Source organism: Physella acuta, unplaced genomic scaffold, assembly GCF_028476545.2.
Source record: "Physella acuta isolate Inbredline_101_S28 unplaced genomic scaffold, ASM2847654v3 ptg001767l, whole genome shotgun sequence".
Taxonomy (NCBI): domain Eukaryota; kingdom Metazoa; phylum Mollusca; class Gastropoda; family Physidae; genus Physella; species Physella acuta.
The window spans coordinates 54,787-75,922 of NW_026733277.1; the positions used below are offsets into that span (position 1 = coordinate 54,787).

At 38.0% G+C, this 21,136-nt stretch overlaps 1 protein-coding gene across 1 annotated transcript; it reads right to left on the reverse strand.

Moving 5' to 3' along the window:
* Window positions 1-18,090: 18,090 nt before the first annotated feature.
* LOC131930395 (von Willebrand factor C domain-containing protein 2-like) lies at window positions 18,091-20,899 on the reverse strand. The gene is made up of 3 exons (XM_059286856.1): window positions 20,768-20,899; window positions 19,153-19,297; window positions 18,091-18,230 (listed from the first exon to the last, which is right to left on the reverse strand). Exons 1-3 carry the CDS (start codon window positions 20,867-20,869, stop codon window positions 18,091-18,093), a joined length of 387 nt encoding a protein of 128 aa, XP_059142839.1. The 5' UTR covers window positions 20,870-20,899.
* Window positions 20,900-21,136: the final 237 nt, after the last annotated feature.

Sequence of the window (21,136 nt, forward strand, 5' to 3'; positions counted from 1 at the left end):
AGGAGATGATACAATACTATTTAAACATGCGGACATTTTAAAATGTTAAACTAATTAAAACGAATTAAAGGTACCCGGATCTCTAACCACCACTGCTTTAACCATAGGCGGTTAGACCACATCATGTACAACCGAATTGATTTAACTCACAGTGTAAAAAAAAAATTCATCAAAAATGAAGACTAGGCATTTTACAGGCATATTTTCTGATATTTTTACAATGACCACGTACGACAGGCGGTGCTCACTCAGCCATAATACGTACTCATCATGCGGGTAGAAACTGAGCATGGCGCTGGCTGAAGAAGAATAATAACAACGGAACTCTACTTCACCCGCCATATGAACTTCGAGAGAACGTTTTACCTTCCGAGTAATTCCACCTTTTGGTTTAAAATACAATAATTTCAAAAGCAAAAATGTACCCACTGTCTACTTACTGAGGTTAACAGACACTCTGTCGTTACGGTTTCGTTTTCCAATGTAAAGGAACAGTTAAAAAATACAACCATGTCTGTCGAAAGAATATAAGAGGTTTTAATTTTACAAGTGCAAGATTTCAATTCACGTGATGTGTAGCCTACAAGTTCGTTTGATGTGACGTTTTGTGTTGCACCGATAAATGGTACCCTGGTTGACATGACTAGGAACCCATAGCATGTCTTATAACATATATGTGTTGTTTAATTAGGATTAGGTTATGTTACATATTACGTAAGGCTTGTTAGATTTAAAGCAAGGACGTGAAGGTTAGTTGATAGTTGGGTTAGTGTAAAGCCAGCGTAAAAATGTGAGCTTTGAAGTTTATAACTGCGGACTATAGACAACTGGTACATCTAACGGAAATTGTACGGCTAATGATATGCTTCAAAAGCTAAAGGGTAAAGGTTTTATTTTGAGTAAGGATGGTATTACCACTAATATATAACAGGGCATTTTGCAATTTTCTTATTTTATTACTTTGGCCTTTTGGTGTAGCTTTCCTTGTTCTAGCGAGATAATAAGTAATCAGGTTTATAAGCTCTCCAAGATTATCAAAAAAACGATAAAATAACGTGTAAGGAAAAGATCTAATGTTACAGTAAAAGTCCTTGCTTGTTCAAAAGGAATAAAAACATACTTTCATGATAAAATTACTTACCTGAGGAAGAGTTTGCGACAGACAGTTCTTGGGTACAAATCTGTCCTGTAATGGAACGACAACAATGCGTAAATTTAAATCTTATTACATAAAACTTAATACATGTGTGCACTGTCATACATTTTTATAGTTAAATATGTTTTTGAATAAGGAATCATTTCTTTTTTCTTAAATTATCGGGTAATAGATGAAATGATTGAAAACTTCTATTCGGTCAAATTTAATTGAAAAAGCAATGAACAAATACTTAAAAAACATTTTTTTCGTGTTGAGTTTTCTATAAAGGGAGATAAGTTTATTCCTTGCAACTATTGTAATTCCAGATTTCTTTACCCCTTGACAGAAGACAAGATTGTGTTTTATTTATAGCTATGTGGAGCTTATGTTGTTCCTGAGAAGTATCTTTTTTTTTTAAATATAAGTTTATAAAAATCGGATGTGACGTCATGTGCGCCATCACAGAAAATGTCATGCAGGCCACGATACACAATGACATGTGGGCCATCACACACAATGTCAGGTGGGCCATCACACACCATGTCATGTTGAACACACACACTATGTAATGTTGACCACACACACAAGATCAGGGTGGCCATCACACACAATGCCAGGTGGGCCATCACACACAATGTCATGTGGGCTATCACAAAAAATGTCATGTGGGCCATCATAAAAATGGCATGTGGGCCATCACAAACAATGTCATGTGGGCCAACACACACGATGTCATGTGGGCTTTCACAGAAAATGTCATGTGAGCCATCATAAACAATGACATGTGGGGCATCACACACAATGTCATGCGGGCCACAAAACACAATGTCATGTGAGCCATCATAAAAATGGCATGTGGGCCATCACACACAATGTCAAGTGGGCCATCACACAATATGTCACATGATGTCCTATAGCCCACCACTCAATGCCCCACAAACGACAACAAACATCACACTACATGTCCTATAGCCCACCACTCAAAGCCCCACAAACGACAACAAACATCGCACTACATGTCCTATAGCCCACCACTCAAAGCCCCACAAACCACAACAAACATCACCCATGATGTCCTACAACCCACCACTCAAAGCCCCACAAACCACAAAAACATCACACATGATGTCCTATAGCCCACCACTCAAAGCCCCACAAACCACAACAAACATCATACATGATGTCCTACAGCCCACCACTCAAAGCCCCACAAACCACAACAAACATCATACATGATGTCCTACAGCCAACCACTCAAAGCCCCACAAATGACAACAAACATCACCCATGATGTCCTACAGCCCACCACTCAAAGCCCCACAAACCACAACAAATATCACACATGATGTCCTACAGCCCATCACTCAAAGCCCCACAAACCACAACAAACATCACCCATGATGTCCTACAGCCCACCACTCAAAGCCCCACAAACCAAACATCACACATGATGTCCTACAGCCCACCACTCAAAGCCCCACAAACCACAACAAACATCACACATGATGTCCTACAGCCCACCACTCAAAGCCCCACAAACCAAACATCACACATGATGTCCTATAGACCACCACTCAAAGCCCCACAAACCACAACAAACATCACACATGATGTCCTACAGCCCACCACTTAAAGCCCCACAAACCACAACAAACATCACACATAATGTCCTACAGCCCACCACTCAAAGCCCCACAAACCAAACATCACACATGATGTCCTATAGACCACCACTCAATGCCCCACAAACCACAACAAACATCACACATGATGTCCTACAGCCCACCACTCAATGCCCCACAAACCACAACAAACATCACACATGATGTCCTACAGCCCACCACTCAAAGCCCCACAAACCAAACATCACACATGATGTCCTACAGCCCACCACTCAAAGCCCCACAAACCAAACATCACACATGATGTCCTACAGCCCACCACTCAAAGCCCCACAAACCAAACATCACACATGATGTCCTACAGCCCACCACTCAAAGCCCCACAAACCACAACAAACATCACACATGATGTCCTATAGCCCACCACTCAAAGCCCCACAAACCACAACAAACATCACCCACAACATGAGATACACAGCTTGACGATCTAAGCCCTTATATGTTACTTAACTTACGTTGTCACAATACAACGCATAGCTTGCTTAGTTCTGAGACGTTGGGCACAACGACACACACATTAAACAAAGTTTATTGCCTGTTTTTTTTTCGTTCACTTTAATGGTCCTGAATCGTTAATGGTGTGCGTGATTGAGAACACAGACCCAACTCGATTCTTCTACTCATTTTTTTAAGCAGACACTTTGATTTGCATTTCTTCTCACTGTAGTTTTTCTGAACGTTTTATTGCCTTTATTTGACTGGGTAGTTTTACAGTATGTTCCCACGTTTTCTTTAACTTGCTTTCTCTGTTTGTTTGTCTTTCCAATCAAATCTTGCGATCGAAATTTCTGGCACTTCCCAGTTAGCTAGCGCGCTGAAATTTTCAGGGAAGCTTTCTTTTGGATGACCATTGAATATTCAATTGTTATTATTACTAAATTGATCAATGGAAACATTTTATTGAGCATTTTAGACCGCTATATAATCTATATATATAATTCTCCTCTGCTAGCCATTAGAAAAAAAACCAGCGACGCGTACCTCGCGCGCAGTGAAGCGAACGATCACATGTCGCCACAGGCTTAGGGGCAGAGAATTTAGCTTGAACCGAGTTTAAACTTACAGGAGGTAGGCCAGTTTGGGGGAGACGATATGGTCGAGTGGTTGGGCACACGATTGCTATCCCACTCGACACGGGTTCAAATCTATGTGTTCTAGTCAGTAACGTATTCAAACAACGTGTTTTTTACGAGTTGTCTTTTTACGAGTTGTCTTTTTACGAGTTGTCTTTTTACGAGTTGTCTTTTTACGAGTTGTCTTCGTTTACCCAAAAAAAGTGAAAAGATAAAATCGATAGCAAGATTTTAATGCAAACAAACAGACAAAGACTAAAAAGTAGAAAATAATAATCATTAAAAAAGTTTTAAAAAACCCACGTTTTCTGATTGAACTAAAAAGTAGAAAATAAACGCTATACATCACAATAATGCAAGCGATCACTCTACTATAAGCGATCAAAAACGTGGGGCGCCGTGATTTTCTTACAGTTTCTAATACTGTTGACTCTCTATAAGCTCCCTAATAAAAGTCAATAGTATTATCTAATCAATAGTAATATAACTTTTACTTCGGCGACCCACGTTTTTGATCGCTTATAGTAGAGTGATCGCTTGCATTATTGTGATGTATAGCGTTTATTTTCTACTTTTTAGTTCAATCAGAAAACGTGGGTTTTTTTAAACTTTTTTAATGATTATTATTTTCTATTTTCGTCCCAGCGCTCTTTGTTTGGTTCGGCGAACCTCTTTGAGTTAAGAGATTTAAACATTTAAGTTTATAACGAAAGTCAGGTTAATATTTTAATTTTTCTATTCATCGAACGAACAAATTTAAAATTCAGTATTATGTTTTAAATGAGGGGTATTAGTCTTACAAAGGGCAGTATTGATTTTGTCAATGAGCACCTTGTACTTTCTTTTTTTTAAAAAAGGTTTCTTACTATTCGTTAGCGTAATAATAGTAATAAACGATGAACTAGGCTTTTTTTTAAACAAATGAAAATGATTAAAAAGATAGCATAGCTAGATTGAATACTTTGTTACAGTTTTGACTCATTTTGATCCATCTATATACATTTTAAGGCAGTTTTCAACGGTTAAAATTTAGCACATGCGCGAGTCTCGCGATAATGGGATAATGGGAGAAATTTGGATCGGCCTCCATGTCCCCTACCAAAGGTCGAAAACTGACCGCTAGTTGCCTGAGCCTTACATAAAATCAATATATTGAAATAAAATGTTTTTGTCAGCATCATATACCACGTTGTAGGGCTATTTGACTGCAGCCGAAATATTGTATGAAACAAAAGGTGACTGATTCGTGGACAATTTTGAAAGGTGGTTGAAACAGACCTATGTCTCATTATTTGGGCGATTTGAAAGGGAAGTAACTATTTTTAATCTTTATTTTTTTTTCTGTTTAATAATAGTGCTTCGAAAATAAATTAATTGATTTTACTATTCATTATCACTAAGTTTTAATAACGTTAAACTAAGTATAACTTTTAAATTATTAAAGTTATTTCAAAACTATCAATTATAATAATTATTTAGCTGCAGCCTCGATACATTGCATATACTCAGTGGCGTAGCGAGGTCGGGTGTCACCCGGTGCGGCACTTAATGGTGTCACCCACCAGAGGCGTAGCGACCCTTCTCAGGGACAAACTTTCAAATTTTCTTTTTGCAACACCCCCCCCCTTCAAACCATCGATTTGCACCCCCCCTCAAGTTTTTCTCTATATATTTTGCTATTTTTTGCCTTAGTGTCACCCCCCTAATTGGTGTCACCGGTGCGGTCCGCACCCCCGCCCCCCCCCCCTCGCTACGCCCCTGCATATACTTATAATCAAACAATTCGGGCATTTATGTGTCGCGCATGTGTCTAAATCTTTAAAATAAAAATAAAATGTTTGAAAACTCAGCATCCAAATGTATCAGGTCTAATCTTGTTTTTCTACACTGATCGATTTCAACATTTTTTTAAATGTCTGTTTTGCGATTTATCGAATTCTTTTAAAACCTGTTCAATAAGCGATAAATCAAAATTGTGCTATCATTAATATATCAATCAATTTGTTTTTAGAGATTTATGTGCTAGTGCATATATTTTTTCCCGATTAATTATTTTAGTTATATAAAAAATTATAAAAAATATGCCACATTCTCCATAGTATAGGCTTATGTTGATATAATAATTTTCTTACTCGAATATTCTTAATGTCAGAAGTGTGTGTTTATCTGTTTACTAAATGATAATCAAAAGTTCGTAATTTTTCATGAAGAAATAGTTTTTAAACTTAAAAGATTGTTGTTTAAATTAAAAGTATTGTAAAAGTTACTGCTATGGTTAGTATGTGTAGGGTTAAAATTTGTAAAAATCTTTTTAAAATTGGCAAGCGTTTAAATTATAGTTACATTTTTTAAAATTAAAGCTGTTAGGGAACCATCGATTACACTAATGTTCATAATTTAATATGAATATAAGCCGTTAAAATTAACTTTAGAATTATTTTATCAATTCAAATATTTAAAAAAAAAACGGAGCGGTCAGGGAATGTAAAAAAAAAAAAATCTCAATAATTGTTTTCCATGATAAAATACACAAAATCGGTCAAGGGGTCGTCCATAGATGACGTCACACTCGTAGGGGGAGGGGGGGTCCGTATTTTGTGACGGTGTGTGATGAGGCGAGGGGGGGGGGGGCTCAGATGGTGCGACGTCACACTTTTGCATTATAAAAAAGCCCTGTTAGAAAACTAATTTTAGACGTTATTTCGGGTTTTAGAAAACTGTTTTAATACATTGTAATAGGAATTGATTGAAATACTCTATATAAAGAGTTCAGACAAGATTTTGGAAAAAATATCGATGTTTTAAGAAAAATTCAACTGCAATTTTGAGGGGGGTTGTAGACTGAGGTATGACGTCATTTTAGGGGTGGGGGTCTGGCTTTTTGTGACGATGTGTGACGGAGGGGAGTGGGGGGGGGGGTAAAAATCGTCAAAAAAAGAGTGACGTCATTTATGGATGACCCCCAATGGAGTATAACCTAGAAGTTTATTTATATTAAATCATATAACATCCCTTATCACCATAACTTCCATAATGATGGATGGTGAATGCTATCCTCACTGCAGCAGAGAACTACAAGTCTAATGTACGTTCTGTACTCCTCTATGCTGCACAGTCATGGAAACTTAACACGAAAGGAGCAGTGTTTCTTCCAGACTTTTTTCTCCGGGGGGGGGGGACTTGAAATTTTAGGGGGGGGGGCGGTAGACTTTCTTCGGGGGGGGGGGGGCACTGTTAAAAGTATATATTTTAAACTCTGGAAAAGAGAGAGCCGATTCAGAGGATTTGAAAGAAGATCCCTCCAACGCATCCTAAGAATAAAGTGGGACGACAAAGTCCCGAACAATGGAATATGGCGAAGGACAGGACTAAACGACGTTGTTTCAGAAGTTCGAATGATGAGCAAAAGAAGACTCCCCAACATGGCGCTGAAGTGGACTCCGCCTGGAAAGCGAAAGAGAGGAAGACCACTGGGAACATGGAGGAGAGAGATGGAAGAAGAAGTGCAGGCTACTGGCAAGACCTGGCATGAACTAAAGTGGCTCGCCCAAGACAGAGTGGAACGGCGGAGATTTGTTGTTGCCCTGTACTCCACAGGGATTGAAGAGGTTTAAGTAAGTAAGTAAGTAAGTATCACCATAACACCCCGACTCTCCAAATTAAAAATGAAAGTGTTAGCTAAATTACTATTTCATTGCTAGTAATTATTTGTTTGAAAATTTCTAGCCTTAGTAGAACCGGAAGTCATTGTGTATTTATTTCTCAAATGTTATAAAATCAGTGGCGTAGGCAAGGGGGTGGGGGGTTAGGAGGGGGGTTATAACCCCTCCCATGGACCCCGACCCTTATATATATAGTCATATATATATATATATATATATATATATATATATATATATATATATATATATATATATATATATATATATATATATATATATATTTATATAGTCTTATATATATATATATATAGTCATATAAATATATATATATATATATATATATATATATATATATAAATATATATATAAATATATATATATATATATATATATATATGTCATATATATAGTCATATTTATAGTCATATATATATATATATATATATATATATATATATATATATATATATATATATATATATATATATATATATATATATTTATATATAAAGATAGAAACATTTTTGAACCCCTCCCATGACCAATTCCTGGCTACGCCACTGTATAAAATATTCACTTTTGGTTGAAAAATATGTTATCTGACAACAACTGTTTGGAACTATTTGTTCAAGTCTATTGTAAGTATTTTCTTCCGTAAGCCTGTGCGAGGCTGAGCATTATGCCAAGTATATTGAACACAAATGGGGAACACCTACAACATGGTATGCTGACCTACGTCATTATGTTAGTCCGAACAAGTTGATCTTTATCAAATGTCCCGACGTGCTAATTGACCTTTGTCCGAGCATTGAAAAACAAATATCGAAGCAAAAAAATATTTTCGTAGAAAAAAAAGGACATAAAATAAAACAATAAATAGTTTAGAATAATAAAACACAAAACTTCCATGACGTAACTGACCTTGGTCTAGTTCAGCATAGAGACAGCCGATCATCACTGAAGCTGCTACGGTGAGTAAAAACTGTGAATTCATATCCAGACAGGCAGAGAGTGCTCACGATAGAAATCTTGATATTCAGAGGACAAGAGTACTAGGAGACTATTGTATAAATTCAAGTCTTGACATTCAGAGGGCACGAACAGTCTCAAACTGTAACGAAACCAATCACATGTTATTAATTAGAGAGCATCAACGATACTTATTATTATTGTTAAAGGATCTAATATATATATATATATATATATATATATATATATATATATATATATATATATATATATATATATATATCGATGGTCTCGGTCGCAAACCGTCTAACTCAAAAAAATTCGATTTTCTTTTTTTTACATAAATCAAAAGCCAATATGATTCCCCATAATGCCTGAAAATATTAGAGAAATCTGTAGAATGATTATTGAGGTATAATCATTTGAACAAACCGCCTATTATTTCTAGCGCTAAAAATCTCGGCGCAAAACGAATATCGCTGTATTTGTCAGTACACTTTTGATCGGGAACGCAGTCGTATGCCGCCTCACACAATTTTACAGCACAGCAGTCACAGTACATATAGGTAAGGATATTTGATTAATTATGTTCAACTATTCTATTACATGTTATCATTTTAAAGAATAATAAATAAATAGTATTTGTTTAATATAGCCTATTTCCAGATTGTCAATAACCAAACTGATTTGTTTACTATTTTTTAGGCTAACACAATGCTTTGAAACTAGATCTTCATTCAAGAATCTAAATATAAATCAAAACAATATAATTCGAATTATTTTTCCACAAGAATGTGCAATAAATTTAATAATTGTTAATTCACTACTAGCTTTAGATTGAGGGTTTAGATACGTGTTAAGAAATGTTTATATGGTAGGTTACAAAATGTTTGGCGTACATGTTCAACGACATGGTTAGTTGTCTTTAGTAAATGCTTTTATGATTAATTTTTCAACAGACAAGCATATCTCAACACACCAGCCTCTCTTAACATACCAGCCTCTCTCAACATACCAGCCTCTTTCAGCATACCTGCCTCTCACAACAGAAAAAGTCTTACCACATAACAGACCAGCCTCTCTCAACAGACCAGCCTCTCAACATATCAGCCTCTCTCAACAGACCAACCTCTCTCAACATATCAGCCTCTCTCAACAGACCAGCCTCTCAACAGATCAGCCTCTCTTAACAGACCAGCCTTTCTCAACAGACCAGCCTCTCAACAGATCAGCCTCTCTCAACAGACCAGCCTCTCTCAACAGACCTGCCTCTCTTAACAGATCAGCCTCTCTTAACATACCAGCCTCTCTCAACATACCAGCCTCTCTCAACAGACCTGCCTCTCTTAACAGATCAGCCTCTCTTGGCAGACCAGCCTCTCTCAACAGACCAGCCTCTCTCAACAGACCAGCTTCTCTCAACATATCAGCCTCACTCGACAGACCAGCCTCTATCGACAGACCAGCCTCTCTTAACAGATCAGCCTCTTACAACAGACCAGCCTCTCTTAACAGATCAGCCTCTCTCAACAGACCAGCCTCTCTCAACAGACCAGCCTTCGACATACCAGCCTCTCTCAACAGATTAGCCTCTCTCAAAAGACTAGTCTCTCTCAACATACCAGTTTTTCTCAACAGACCAGCCTCTCTCAACAGACCAGCCTCTCTCAACAGACCAGCCTCTCTCAACATACCAACCTCTCTCAACAGACCAGTCTCTATCAACAGACCAGCCTCTCTTAACAGATCAGCCTCTCTTGGCAGACCAGCCTCTCTCAACAGACCAGCCTCTCTTAACATACCAGCCTCTCTAAACAGACCAGCCTCTCTCAACAGACCAGCTTCTCTCAACATATCAGCCTCACTCGACAGACCAGCCTCTCTCAATAGACCAGCCTCTCTTAACAGATCAGCCTCTCTTAACATACCAGCCTCTCTCAACATACCAGCCTCTCTCAACAGACCTGCCTCTCTTAACAGATCAGCCTCTCTTGGCAGACCAGCCTCTCTCAACAGACCTGCCTCTCTTAACAGATCAGCCTCTCTCAACATACCAGTCTTACAACATAAAGACCAGCCTCTCTCAACAGACCAGCCTCTCTCAACAGACCAGCCTCTCTTAACATACCAGCCTCTCTCAACATACCTGCCTCTTTCAACAGACCTGCCTCTCTTAACAGATCAGCCTCTCTTGCCAGACCAGCCTCTCTCAACAGACCAGCCTCTCTTAACACCAGCCTCTCTCAACAGACCAGCCTCTCTCAACAGACCAGCTTCTCTCAACATATCAGCCTCACTCGACAGATCAGCCTCTCTCAACAGACCAGCCTCTCTCAACAGATCAGCCTCTTGGCAGACCAGCCTCTCTCAACAGACTAGCCTCTCGACATACCAGCCTCTCTCAACAGATTAGCCTCTCTCAAAAGACTAGTCTCTCTCAACATACCAGTCTCTCTCAACAGACCAGCCTCTCTCAACAGACCAGCCTCTCTCAACAGACCAGCCTCTCTCAACATACCAACCTCTCTCAACAGATCAGTCTCTATCAACAGACCAGCCTCTCTCAACAGATCAGCTTCTCTCAACAGACCAGCCTCTCAACATATGTCTCTTTCAACAGACCAGTCTTACCATACAAGACACCAGCATCTGTCAACTGACAAATCGTAAAGGCACTAGCATCTCTCAACAGACCCGCCTTTCACAACAGACCAGTCGTAACATTAGGGCACCAGTAACTCACAAGAGACCAGTCTCTCTCATCAGACCAGTCGTAATATACACGAGACCAATCTCTCTCACCTGACCAATCTTACCCTCCAAGATACCAGCCTCTCTCAACAGACCATTCTTACCAATCAAGAGACCAGCCTCTCTCAAAAGATTAGTCTTATCCTACAATAGACAAGCCTCTCTCAACACACCAGTCTTACCATACAAGACACCAGCCTTTCTCAACAGATCAGTCGTAACATACATTAGACCAGCCTCACATAACAGACATTAGACACCCACCTCTCTCAAAAAGACCAGCCTTACCATACAAGAGACCAGCCGATCTCAAAAAGACCAGTCAGACCTATCAAGAACTCAAAGCGACAGATATTCGTGCACTGCAGTACAAGCCTGATGCTACTGTCTACTTCAAAGTAAATTAGCATTAGCAGATAGCTGGCAATTGCTAAGCTAGGGTCGTAAGATTATGATCTCATCTGTAGCCCCTGTCAAGTTGTACAAGAGCAGAAAAAAAAAGATAAAAGCTGTCATATTTGAGCACCTAAAAGCAAGTCATAAACACACCTTTTTATGATGATTTCCCTGAATTTAAAAATATGTTGCCAATTTCATTTTTCTTTATGTGACGTTTATTCAAAGAATAAATTTTAAAAATAAACACATTTTTTTGTGTTACATTTTTGTAAAATAAGTAAACATTAAGTCATTATTAATGTGATTAATGTGTTATGTCTCATTCATAATATATCTGACAATACGGTTTCTGTTTTTACTATTATCATTCTACAAACCCAGCACCCACCAGATTTAGTAAAATAAACTGTGAGAATAGAAAGATGTAATAAATAAAGCATAACCTTCAACAGTTAACAAGTCTAGTGCTAAATACAGACATAATGAATACAGTCAAAAGCGATAAAGCCATACTAAAACATCTCTACTAAAATTAAACTGAACCCATAATGTAGAATAAACTCAAATAATTAAAATATGAGCCCAAAACTATAATCTAAATATTATGAAGTGTTAATTATAACTTAAAAACATAAACATAACTAAATCACGTTCATTGGACAAAACGAACGAACGCGGCTGAGACCGAAATTCTCGGCCCAAAACAGCTAAGTCTGCGCGCGCACAGATAGACGGTTTGCACCGAGAATTTTAGACCGAGCAAACCGTCTATCTTTTTAAACCTGCTATAATTTCGTAAATATCAACAAAACCCATTTTAAAACACTACAGTATAGTCGGTAGAGAGTTTCTTCGGAGATATCTTTAGAAAAAATTTGTATTAGAGCGATCGAGAAGGAAATAATCAGTTTTTTGTCTCTCCTGTAAAATTTACATTTTCGGAGTTAGACGGTTTGCGACCGAGACCATCGATATATATATATATATATATATATATATATATTAGATATCTAATATATATATATTAGATATAATATATATATATATATATATATATATATATATATATAGGCCTATATATATATATATATATATATATATATATATATATATATATATATATATATATATATATATATATATATATAGTGTCAGTGCCGAATTGTGCACGTAAAGAATTGTGTCAGTACCTGATTGTGTCAGTAACTAATTGAGCAATTAAGTAATTGTGTCAGCATATAATTGAGTCATTAACTAATTGTGTCAGTAACTAATTGTGTTCAAACCTAACGTTATCAGTAACTAATAAATGTATCGAAACCCCCATTGTTGTAGAATGTAATGGTTCCGCAAATAAAAACTGTAACTAGCTGCAAAGACTGTCGAAAGACTGGCAAAGAGTTAGATCGTTTACTTATATGTGAAATGTCGTCAATCTCAAACAATACACAAGTTATAGGTTTTTAAAAAGTAGAATAAGTTCCACCGCAGGTTACCGGAAATTGCTGAAAAGTTGATACAGAACTACAAGTACGTGTACTTAGATATGAAATTTCATCAACCTAGCTGTAACAGTATTCAAGTTATCGTGTTCACAGACACACATCCACACACACACACACACACACACACACACACACACACACACACACACACACACACACACACACACACAACACGCACACAAAACATAAGAACAAAAATGCAAAACTATGTTTTTCCGACTCATGGTGGTGCAAAACGTCGAGATTTGCAACAATCTCAATTTCGATTTTTTGCACATTATACTGTGGTGTGATTGTAGCAACACATAATACTGTGTGGATGTAGCACTGCATTATACTGTATGGTATAGCACCACATTATACTGTGTGATTGTAGCACCACATTATACTGTGGTGTGATTGTAGCAGCACATAACACTGTGTAAATGTAGCACAAAATCATACTGTGGTGTGGATGTAGCACCAAATTATACTGTGTAAATGTAGCACAAAATCATACTGTGGTGTGGATGTAGCACCAAATTATACTGTGTAAATGTAGCACCACATTCTACTTTGTGGTTATGGCACCACATTATACTGTGTGAAATAAGCACCACACCATACTGTGTGGATATAGCACCATATCACACTCCCTGAATCTGAAACCACATCACAGCTTAGATAAAGAACGTCACTATATTTTATTCCTTTAGAAAAAGCAGCTTCTAATTGATATTTAGCCGCCTATATTATTCTTTGAATATTTTACTTTACCTTTTTGAGTGGCGACTCCTTTTTACCAAATACAATTGTTTTAATATCCTAGAGTGCAGGAGCAGGTGGGTAAAATTCTGATAGATCCTCTATTTAAAAATTGTTCAGTCTGCTGGGGTGGCCGCAACTAGATCAAATGGCATGAGATTTGCAGGTCTATTGTGTGTCACCTGCCAATTGACTGACGTAAATTAAATTCACGACGTGATTTAGGCGTGGGCTGTACCTGTCGCAATTTTGTTAGGCTTATAGTAATATCTTACTTAACTCCCCCCTCTCTCTCTCTCTGTATCTCTTCCTCTCTATACTTACATACGTATATATATATATATATATATATATATATATATATATATATATATATATATATATATATATATATATATATATATATATATATATATATATATATATATATATATATATATATAATATGCAATGTACATGTCCATGTATATGTTCACGCATACACATAGACATACTCATACACAAACATATATATATATATATATATATATATATATATATATATATATATATATATATATATATATATATATATATATATATACATACAAACACACTTAAATACACATACACCAATGCAGCTATACACATATGCACACATACACTTATATATACTAAGGCACTTGAGCTTAAGCAATCACTCATCCTTACCCTTACATTTACACCCTATAGTTTAATGATATAGACGATTTTCAATTGAGATATCAGTTAGTATAATTGAATATATATATATATATATATATATATATATATATATATATATATATATATATATATATATATATATATATATATATATATATATATATATATGTACATACACACATACATATACGTTGTTCCCACACCCCTCCGTGTCGTGCCTCTGCATACTCTTTTTCACCCTTTTCCATCGCTATAGCCCTCTCTCTCCACCCCCGCACCCCCACCCCCCCACCCCCCACCCCCACCGCACATTCCCACCACCCCAATGTTTACAGTGTGAACATGTCCTTGCCGGCTTAAAACAGTTTCCTTTTTAAAAAAAAAGTTACACGATTAACACACCTCACGCTAAGGAAAAACAAAATTGGCCAATCAATAAATTTAACTGATCATTAACTTTAACAACGCATTTTTGTTTTTTTTATGCGTTTTTCCCCTCTCTGTAGCTATAATCAACTATACATGTGCTTTTTCTATCTATCTATAGCTTTCTTTGAATAGACATGTGCTGTATCTATATTTTGCTTTATATGACTCGCCATGTGATGTATCTATCAATAGCTTTATTTGACTGGCCATGTGCTTTATCTATAGCTTTATTTGGATACAGAAGTGTAGTATCTAAAATTTCACCTCACTCGGACAATGGTCAGTCAGTTCAATTAACAATCCATGATTTACGTAGACAAACACACAAACATTAAAGTAAGCAAAATAAAAGCCTTTAATTTAATTAATTTTGATAAAGCCAATTTATCTAATTCGCACCTCTCAACCACACGGACAACCTCAACCACACGGACCATCTCAACCACACGGACCATCTCAACCACAACACAAAACCAACCCTTTCAACCACATGGACCATCTCAACCACAACACCACATCAACCACACGGACCATCCCAACCACACAGACCATCTCAACCACACGTACCATCTAAACCAGAATACCACACCAACCACACGGACCATCTCAACCACACATACCATCTAAACCAGAATACCACACCAACCACACGGACCATCCCAACCACAATACCACATCAACCACACGGACCATCTCAACCACACGGACTATCTCAACCACACGGACCATCCCAACCACAACACCACATCAACCACACGGACCATCCCAACCACAATACCACATCAACCACACGGACCATCTCAACCACAACACCACATCAACCACACGGACCATCTCAACCACAACACCACATCAACCACACCAACCATCTCAACCACAACACCACATCAACCACACCAACCATCTCAACCACAACACCACACCAACCACACCGACCATCTCAACCACACGGACCATCTCAACCACAACACCACATCAACCACACCGACCAACCACACGGACCATCTCAACCACACGGACCATCTCAACCACACCGACCATCTCAACCACACGGACCATCTCAACCACAACACCACATCAACCACACGGACCATCTCAACCACAACACCACATCAACCACACGGACCATCTCAACCACACGGACCATCCCAACCACACCGACCATCTCAACCACACCAACCATCTCAACCACACCGACCTTCTCAACCACAACACCACATCAACCACACCGACCATCTCAACCACACGGACCATCTCAACCACAACACCACATCAACCACACGGACCATCTCAACCACACGGACCATCTCAACCACAACACCACATCAACCACACGGACCACATCAACCACACGGACCATCTCAACCACAACACCACACCAACCATCTCAACCACAATATCACAGCAACCACATGGACCATCTTAACCACACAACTAACATATCAAGCACAAACAAGTTGACTTAACATTTTCCCGCTTTGAATCTATCCTAAGATCACTCCTTACTTTTTAAATAAATCTTTGCCTTGATACTCTCCCTTTTATCGTCTGAAGCATTCAATAAATTTCCCTCTAATAAAACTGTAGGCTGAGATAGAATATTATATTGTCAATGTGAATGGCAGACAATGAGTATTATTTACTAGCACCTTTTCTGTACACTCCTTTGATATCAAGGGGATGCACTAAATAAACGGAAAATAAATAGCAGGTAATATTGGTTGTTTCCGGCTAACAATTTTACAATGTATTTTTATTTCTGTGAATTGTTCACAAATGTACTAATACATATTTTATTTTTATTTTCTGTTTTATTTTCTGTTTTTTTTTAATTATAATATTTCCTTTTTATTTTTTTTTTATTTTTTTATTTTTTTTTTTTTGTGTGCTATACAGTTTTTTAAAGAAATCCAGTCGTGCATTTTTTTAGATTTCTTTACACTTTTTTTGAGCGATTTCCGTTAATCGGAAGTTGGTACTTACTACTTACTCTACTTACGTTTTCTTAAAAGTTGACAATTTGAGCACTATTTCAGTTAGGTAAACAAAATTACATAACCTGATATAAGATCTTATACTTTGTTAACTTCTAATTGTTGACTGACCTCCGATATCCAGAAAAGTTTCTTTACTCAATTTCAGATTTATAAAATACCGATAATTTCAGTACCGTTTCAGTAGATAAGATGTATATATCAGTAGAAGATCATACACGCTGGTTTCTGTCAACTTTTGAGTCTTCTTCTTCTTCTTCGTTCTTAATTATTAGTTTTGGAAAGGATCCTTTCCAACACAATTAAGTATACGTGTCAACTGGTTATGCGCCATTGAGGCCATTGACTCCGATTTCAGACTGATTTTTTCTTGATTTGCTTCGATAGCTTTTGTCCAACAAAGAACAAACTACAAGGGAGCAGTTGTTTGGTTTTGGAGTTGTCTCCCCTAGAACTTTTAAAGTGATTTCTAGTAGTCGGAAGTGTTATTTTATTCTACTCTCCCATGTGAACCCTAGAACTTGAGCACGGTTTTAGGTCAACATAACTCCTGCGGACCTTTTGTGAGCAAAGTGATGCAATCACACCCCACTATCTTATACTTATCAGGCCATTCCTCAAAGCTGGGTTCACATGCCTCTGCATCAACGAACTGATCTTTTCCAAGAGTGTTTTAGCCTACCCACCCTCCTCGTCCCTTGTGGATTTCCGGTAACCGGAAGCGGTATTTTACTCTATTTCCGATTTTCAAAAAATCTTCAGAATTAGAAGTTTTTATATTTAAAAATCAGCATATTTCATTAACTTTTTGCCTCCATGTGTTTTATCGACAAAAAAAAAACATTTTTGTCACATACTTACCATTTCTGTAAGATGATATAACTGGAAGTGTCTTCCCAACATTTTCTACCATAGAACAATGTACCAAAAAGTATAGGGAAGAGCACTCCAGCTTTATTTATTTTTCTTGAACATTTCCCTCCCCTTATGTTTACTTTGTTAAATAATTGTGAGACAACAACATGAAATAAAAACTACGGTGTTTGGAGATAACAAATATTTATTGATCTCCCCGTGTACAGATGACGCCTAGGATTCCAAAATAAGTCCTGGGAGTATCACATCGGCACACACGGCCATTCATCGTCACATTCACACCGACTGAAATAATACGACCTCCCGGCAGTCGGCAGTTTGGACCTACATATCAAAAGATCATGGGAAAAAATTTAGTTTGGGGTCGTCCATAAATAACGTCACACTCGTGGGGGGGGGGGGGGGACGGGGTCCGTAATTTTGAGACGGTGTGTGATGAGGGGAGGGGGGGATCAGGTGGTGTGACGTCACACTTTTACGTTATGAAAAAGCAATGTTAGAAGACGAGTTTCAGCCGTTATTTCGCGTTTTAGAAAACGGTTTTAATAAATTGTAATAGGAATTGATCAAAATTACTCTATGTTGACAGAGTTCTGACAATATTTTGGAAAAATATCGATGTTTTAAGAAATATTCAACAGCAATTTTGAGTAGGGTTGTAGGTTAAGTTGAGACGTCATTTTAGGAGGGGGGGGGGGGGGCTCTGGCATTTAGTGACATGTGACGTAGTGGAGGGGGGGAGGTAAAAATCGTCCAAAAAAACGTGATGTCATTTATGGATGACCCCTTTCCAATAGTAAAAGTGACTTAAAGAATTAAACGCACTATGAGAATAGAGACGGAGTAGAATGAAACTCTTTTAGGTGGAAGGCATATAGTCGGAGGGGGGGTGGGGCGGAGGACACTGTTACAAGTATATATTTTCTATATAAATTCCATTTTGTTCGGAGGGGGGGGGGAGTGCTCCCCCCCCCCCCCCCCCACTTCCCCCCTCCCTTCCCTGAAGAGATGCCTGGAAGAAACACTGTGACTTTTTCCAGCTAAATCCTGTCAAGCTGTCTTGACTTTCCCAAGCTGAATCAGGTACAGTACATCTGTCATTACTTCCCCTAGCTATGTACTATTCAGCTGTCTATATTTTTTATGTCTATTCTTAGCAAATATCGATGCAATGTAAATCCTTATACAGTTGATCAATCCAAACGATAGATATTAGGTAGTAGAAGGGTGGAACAAAATCACTGACCACTTGGGCATGACGGGCAACAATCCCCAGCCTTGAAAACACTGTCGTGACACTGGGGTGTGGCACACAGTACGCTGAAGCAGTTCACCCCCCACGGGGAACACCAGCAATCGTTGCAGTCGCCGTCATCGAAAGACTCCCCCTCCTGGTGACAGATCAACATAGCAGTGTGAATTAGCGCTAGCCCTCTGCGCATGTGCAATCAGCCTGAGAATCTCCGGTTTAAATATACTGCTGGAGTTGTAGAACCTGTTCAATTTATCTTTTACACACTTCAAAGTAAAACAAAGGGGACGTTTAAAAAAATGACGTCACACTCGTGGCGGGGAGGGGGGGGGGGGTCCGTAATTTTGTGACGGTGTGTGTTGAGGCGAGGGGGGGGGGGGTGGGGTTCAGATGGTGCGACGTCACACTTTTGCATTATAAAAAGCCATGTTAGAAAACTAATTTTAGACTTTATTTCGGGTTTTAGAAAGCTGTTTTAATAAATTTGCAATTTATGGATATTCTGTATAGACAGAGTTCAGACAAGATATTGGAAATATATCGATGGTTTAAGAAAAATTCAACTGCAATTTTGAGGGGGGGGGGGTTGTAGGCTGAGGTGTGACGTCATTTTAGGGGTGGAAGGTCTGGCTTTTTGTGACGATGCGTGACGGAGGGGAGGGGGAGGTAAAAATCGTAAAAAAAAGCGTGACGTCATTTATGGATGACCCCAAATATAAAAAACCTTTATAATGACAAGCCTTTAAATGCACTGAAAATATGAAAAAAAAAAAAACTTGCTCTTTTTAGTAAAAGTTTTGGTCGCGCATGAGATCTTTTACATATTTTAGCGACCAAAGCTTTTATTAAAAAGATCAAATTGGTAACTACTGTCTTGTTATTGAAATTGGTTGAAATAAAAGCAATAACAATACCTGCAGGATAAATAAATCTCATATGAAAAATAAAAAATTCAAGTAAAAATGTTTTTAGATTTAAAACATCATTTAAAAAATCAAAATTTGAAAACAAATTGCACTATAAAGTAAAAAAAAATTTTAGTTTGGCGTAACACTAAAAATAAATGCTTGAGCGCTCCATGATTTAAATTGAACACAGGGCTTATATTATAGAACAACTGCCAATGAACTCCCTATGAGAGTGAATATATTTTCTGGGGAAAATGTCCATTCCCCTCGTAAAAGGAATATTGTTAAGAAAATATCTTTCTAATGAAATGTTTGTCTTAGAACACATAAGTCTGCCCAGTAGCGTAGCGAAGGGGGGCGGGGGGGGGGGACATATGTCCCCGGGCGCCGATCTTAGGGGGGGCGCCAAATTGAAAGTTTGAGGGGGGGTGCAAATGAAAAGTTCGAGGGGGGGGGGTGCAAATCGAAAGTTTGAGGGGGGGTGCAAATGAAAAGTTCGAGGGGGGGGGGTGCAAATCGAAAATTTGCTCCCAAGGGGGCGCCGCGAAATTGAAAGTATGTCCCCGGGCGCCGGGAAGGGTCGCTACGCCTCTGAGTCTGCCCATGAGAACACAAAGCAAAAAGTCTGCCTACTTACAAATACTTTGCAAATACCAAAAAAAAAAAAAAAGTCGATAAAGTTCACACAACAAACAGCGCACCCTTCTATAGACGCCGTTGTGCAGACACCCTGGTGTCTCTGTTGTTTCAGTGCCAGCCATCACCACAGCCAAAAACAGCACAAGAAGACACATCACAGCCATCGTGTTATCCTGATCACAGCCACACAACCGAAATAAGTCACTCTCTGGTCCTCGGTTTCATTTATTAACCGTTTCGTTAATTAGCGCTAATTAAATGACACCATGTTGTGAGCTTTGATCCAAATTAAGCGGGACCTTTAACGTGAATGTTTCTAATTGTTTTTATGACGAACCCAACTAAAATATGTACGTAACGAACCTTGCATATTACGACCCCATACAAAATATGTAAGTAACGAACCTTAAAACCCCACCCAAAATATGTAA